At 39.1% G+C, this 6,000-nt stretch overlaps 1 protein-coding gene across 1 annotated transcript in view; it reads right to left on the bottom strand.

The window, feature by feature from the left end:
* Nucleotides 1-3,458: 3,458 nt before the first annotated feature.
* Nucleotides 3,459-6,000, bottom strand: part of tmlhe (trimethyllysine hydroxylase, epsilon) — a 116,784-nt gene continuing 114,242 nt past the window's right edge. Inside the window, exon 8 of the mRNA XM_039765767.1 lies at nucleotides 3,459-4,475. Within this exon, the coding sequence (XP_039621701.1) occupies nucleotides 4,344-4,475 (132 nt within the window). The 3' untranslated portion in view covers nucleotides 3,459-4,343. The remainder of the gene's footprint in view (nucleotides 4,476-6,000) is intronic.

Below are 6,000 nucleotides of genomic sequence, written 5' to 3'. Positions count from 1 at the left end.
GGTCTTCATCACATGTGACGTCAAAGCAACAGGCCAGAAGTCATTCAGCTCACTAGGACTTGATATCTTTGGGACTGGGGTGATACAAGATGTTTTCCAAAGCCTCGGGACTCTCCCCTGTTCCAGGCTTAGGTTGAAGATGCGCTGTAGAGGACTCCCCAGTTCCAATGCACAGGCCTTCAGCAGTTGTGGCAATACACCATCTGGACCTGCTGCTTTGCTGGCACGAAGTCTCCTCAGCTCTCTGCTCACCTGTTCTGCTGTAATTGTGGGTGGGTATGTCTCACCTATGCTGGTATCAGCAGAAGGATGGTTGGAGGATGCAGTACTCCGAGTTGAGAGTGAGTTAGGGTGGTCAAACCTATTAAAGAAGTTGTTAATTTGGTTTGCTCTCTCCACGTCTGTCTCGATGGTGGGACCCCGCTTTGAGCTGCAGCCAGTGATAATCTTCATCCCATCCCACACTTCCTTCATGCTGTTATTCTGCAACTTTTGCTCCAGCTTTCTCCTGTACTGCTCCTTTGCGCCCTGAGCTGGACTTGGAGTTCCTTCTGCACGCGCTTGAGCTCATGCTGATCACCACCTTTAAAAGCCCTTTTCTTCTGGTTCAAAAGGCCCTTGATGTCACTTGTAACCCATGGCTTGTTGTTAGCATAGCAGCGTACTGTTCTTACTGGAACTACAATGTCCATACAGAAGTTGATGTAATCAGTTGTGCAGTCAACTGCCTCTTCAATATTCTCACTATGTGACCCCAGCAGGATATCCCAGTCTTTAGTTCCCAAGCAGTCTCTCAGAGCCTGCTCTGCCTCAGGGGACCACTTCCTGAATGATTGTGTAGGTAGCGCCCTCACTCTTGGTTTGTATTGAGGCTGAAGCAGAACCAGGTTATGATCTGCTTTCCCAAGCGCAGGCAGCGAGGTGGCGCTGTATGCGTCTTTAATGTTTGCATACAGTAGGTCGATAGTCCTGTTTCCCTGGATGTTACAGTCCACATACTGGGAGAAGGCAGGTAATGTTTTATCCAGTGTTACATGGTTAAAGTCTCCAGCGATTAGCACAAGTGCCTCAGGGTGCTGCGTTTGTAACTTAGCAACTGTGAAATGGATGATGTCACTCGCTATCTCTGCGTTCGCTTGAGGGGGGATGTAAACAATAACAACAATCACGTGTCCAAACTCTCTGGGCAAGTAATAGGGACGCAGACTTACGGCCAACAGTTCTATGTCCTTGCAGCAAGTGGAGATTTTAACGTTTACATGTCCTGAGTTGTACCACCTTGTATTGACATAGAGAGCGAGTCCTCCTCCTTTCTTCTTCCCGTATTTGCATTTGCAGGTATTTGCATTTCTGTCCACTCTAACTGTGCTAAACCCAGGTAGCCCCACGTTAGCATCTGGGATGGTAGTTGTTAAACACGTTTCACTAAAACACAGCATTCTGCATTCTCTGTAGGTTCTGACATTTTTCACCAGCACAGCCAGTTCGTCGATCTTATCTGGTAGTGAGTTCACATTTCCCAGGATCACAGAAGGAACCGAATGTTTATATCTCCAATTTCTCTCAAGCCGCTTGGCTTTTATCTTTAAGCCGGCTTGGCTGCCCCGATATCGTCTTCTTACCTTGTCAGGTAAATAGGGAACCACACCGGTGTGGGCATTTCTTCTTAGTGCTTTAAGTTGACTATTTGAATAGGCGAGTCTCGGCTTGTAAAAATCTATGTCAAGTAGTAAAAATAGTAAAAAGTGTGCAGGGAGCGATTCCAGATAAAAGAAAGTGATAGAAGTTATCAGTGAAATAGAGAAAAATAGAAAAAAAAGGTAAAAGGATAAAGTCATACACGGAGCTGTTGGAATGGCTGCCACTCGCGGCAGCGCCGGAAATAATCTTTATTAATTAATTAATTCTACTTTATTTGTCCCATGGGGAAAATGTAGTTTTTTTTTTTTTACAGAAGCTCAATAAATAAACAATACAATGAAACAACAGCCCCCTCTGATACACACTAGAATTACTAAAAAGAAATAAAGCCTTTTGACTTGGCTGTCACACTCTCAAGCATATTGCTGTTGGTATAAAGGAGCCCCCATATTGTTTCTTGAAACATGTCTGCTGAATAATCCATTGCCTAAAAGTCCTCAGAGTTAGTGTGTCAGAGAAAGGAGGTGCAGCATTGTTCATAATGGCACTCAGTTTTGTTTTCATTCTGTCTTTCACTAGTACTTGTGAGAGCAGCACGCAAATTATAATTGTAATTGATTAACTTGGTCTGTGAGTGTTTTGCAAGACAAGCAAAATATTTAATAAATTTTGACTTGATGAACGAGCGAGGTCTTGCAATATGAGTAGCATGCATATGCTTCATCTGCCAAGCCTCATGTGATCACAACTTCTCTCTCTCACTCACTGCGGGATTGTGGCTAACTCATATAAGCAACATCCGTGCTAGCTTGTACTGTTAGGGTGTATGCAAAAATGGCCCCCATGAAGAAAAAGGTTGAAAAGGAAGGTGGTCAGAAGAATGAGATAATTACAGTGGAAGTTAAGAAGGAAATCATTGAGAAGCACAAACGAGGTATGTGAGTGGCCAACATTGCAAGATTTTTATAACAAGTCTACATCGACGATTTGCACAATATTAATGAAGAGAGAAGAAATAAGAGGGCTAGATGCAGCAAAAGGAGTCATGAGAGTATTAAAGCAACAGCCATGTATTCTGGAAGATGTAGAAAAGTTGTTTCTCGTGTGATTTCAGGAGTTGTAGTGAAAGTCATCCTACACAATAATTTTCCTCCTTTCCCCCTCACACCAGCCACGATTCTTTTCAAAGGTAAAGTGCAGGTTATTTTATTTGATGTATTTTTACTTCATATTTTGAATTAATCATTTTTATATAAATATTTGTGGGTTGTGAAATGAATTAACTGAGTTTTGATTATTTCTTATGAGGAAATTCGTTTTAATATATGAGTGCTTTGGATTACAAGCACGTTTCCGGAAAGAATTATGCTCGCAATCCAAGGTTCCACTGTATATATAATATGCTTGTCTGGGGCGACTAGAAATTCTAAACCGCATCTACATGACTGTAAAAGTGAATGGGCCCTGTAAGGAATCTGGGTATGGCATCCATACTGAACAGAATTACATGACCTGGAAACTGTCCCAGTAAACTCTGCAAGTTACAGTATGCCTTTAGCCACTGCAACTTCATTCATTACAATTGTTTAAACTTCAGTTGCACAGAATATTTTTAGAGTTTCAGTGCATTACCAATACAATACACTGCCTATTGAAAAAGACCTGCAGAATAATACACACTCCAAAAATACATGGAATTCTAACAGGTTACAGGAGCTTTAACTTCTATGAAACTCTTTGTCAACAGGTCAAAATTTCAAAGCCTGACAAAAAAAAATCGAAGAAATTCTTGTACAGGTGAAGAGAAACAGTCCGGACAAATTTCAGTAAAATTTAATGGCCATCTTTCATTTGCTCTTATTGAAGAAATTAAACCATACATAATTAAACATATTAATCTTTTTCACACAATTTTATCATCCGTTAAATTTGTGCAGGCTTTCTTCTTCTTTCGACTGCTCCCGTTAGGGGTTGCCACAGTGGAATCCATTACATTTTTGCAGGATAAATAACTAAATTCATAAGGCTTTAAATGGATGCATTCTGAAAATAGTCAGCTTCACTAATACTTCACATAGCACACAAACAGCTGGCTTCACAGCCTGTCATTTAAAATGCTTAAGGAAGAATAATACATGATCAAAGAATACACTGTTGATAATTTTTAATTTGTTACTTAAGATGTGTAACATTAAAGTTCAACAGATAAAGCCAGCTTTAGAGTATAAAATCCATACTTCACATGCAAACGACTTTAAAGAAGACTGCATTAATAGAATCAGAGTACATAATGTGTGATACAAGGTGAGCTACAAGAACTCCAGCATTTCAATGACAACCTGCTAATGAAGCACTTGCTTTCAATCTCTGCCATTAAAATCAATATTATCCTGTAATACAAAACTTTAGATATATATGATCAAACAAAGTACTCCATTTTTACATGTAGGACATTTATTTGTGCCCTACCCATACTTAAGTATATACTGTTCATCTGACTTTTTCATCAGTACCAAGTTACTACAAAGTTATTATTAAGTATATCATTGTCACTAATCTATAAAAACTAAAAGGATTAAATCACATTTCTCTTTCTGTTTAAAATTTACATGTTAAAATATAATTTGTTTTCTTCATAATAGAAATGTATTCACACAATTTAGTTTCATTCAGGTAATACATAAAAGCACATTGTGTGTATTTCAGGCCTTCAACCCAAGAAATCTTGCTGTGTTTAGTACATCATCCCTAGTAAGGTAACAGCCACAAAGCTGGCGAAGCCCAGTAAATGACTCTCGTCCATGAAGCACTCTCCAGTTGTCAATGAACAGTACCTGTATACAAAAAAAAAAAAAATGCAGTACAAAACTGTTAAGAATCAGATTTGTTATAGGAAGATGTACCAAACTGTTATTAGGGTTAGTGTTAGGGAGTACTGTAGATACCCAGCTGGTGAAGAGTAAACAGAATCTGTACAGACTGGAATTTGGTTTTTACATACTCAGTTGCTATCTTGGGTCATTTGCACTGAAAGGGGGAGTCCTTGTGGTGTCTTAACCCCCCAATATAATGATAAGAAGTTCAGATATGAAAAATAACACATTTACCTCTTTAAACACACAAAAGAGAGAAAAGAAAGTTTTAAAGTTAGAGCAAAGACAAAATCTGCAGTCCCTGAACCTCGCTGCATGGACAGATAAATGTGCGCCCAACACTTTTCATATTGATAAACATTAATCAATATGTATTAATAAACAATAATGGTATTAATAAACAATTAAATTTCAGGTAACAGGTTAAAGTCCTTTGACTAATGTCTTAACTCGGGAGGTACACATAGTCTCTGACCCTAAAAACGATTCCAAAATTTGACACTCGCTGGTTTAAAGCCTTTTCATTCTGAGGCATTACTGAGTTGATAATATTAAGAAAAAATTGGGGTGAAGTTACACTGGCAGAGGGTAGAGGACATGATTGTAGGAAAGCAAGTGACCTGGGAAGTGAGAAAGAAGTGCTTTTGTGTAATAATTAATCCAAACTATCGATTTACATAAAGTGTTAGCATCAGCATTAGTAAAAAGCAGCAAGGATACTTGGCCTATAGTTTTAGAAAAAATGTGGACATGAGCATCAGTAGGCTTTGCGCCCTGGGAACCACGTTATCCAAGCTATTCTATAACATTTCAGTAATTATTTACCACTCTGCTCAAGCTGCTGCCCCCACGACCCGATCTTGGATAAGCGGAAGAGAATGGATGGATGGATGGATTTACCACTCCGATGCTGGTCTTTCCGATCATAAAATAGGTCATTACGATAGTAAATGACAAGAAGAATTCATAATTAATTGCAGAATTACAGTATTTGGGGGTTCCTCTAGAGTGTCTCTTTCTCTTGCACGATTTGGCTCAAAAACTAATCAGCACATTGTCAGCTCATAACAGACTTAAGAACTGTGACACACAGCCATCATCAAGATATTGATGTTTTCGGGATCAGGGGACCCTAAAACGTTGACATCCATCGAAAACCGGAGATCAAAATTTTTGACAAATCGACTGTAAAGCTTTCACTCCTCCCCCACAGATGACAAGTTAGGGTGGGGTAGGGTGCAAAGCAGAAAGTGCTTGGCTGACAGGAAAGAAAAGAAATGGCAATGATCCTGATGTCTGCATTGTTTTATCATTGATTTTAATTGACTATTTACTGCTGATATTAACCCACAAAGAACACTGAATTTTATTTAGATTATTTATTTATTAAGAAAGACTGAACTTTGTTTGAAATAAAAGCACATTTGCATTTTGCACCTTACTCTAGCTGATTGTGTGTCCTTATTGTCCTGGCTCATGTAGGTAC

This window comes from Polypterus senegalus, chromosome 10, assembly GCF_016835505.1.
Source record: "Polypterus senegalus isolate Bchr_013 chromosome 10, ASM1683550v1, whole genome shotgun sequence".
NCBI classification, from domain to species: Eukaryota; Metazoa; Chordata; class Cladistia; order Polypteriformes; family Polypteridae; genus Polypterus; species Polypterus senegalus.
The sequence above is the reverse complement of the archived record's forward strand: the minus strand, read 5'-3'. Positions and strand labels throughout refer to the sequence as shown.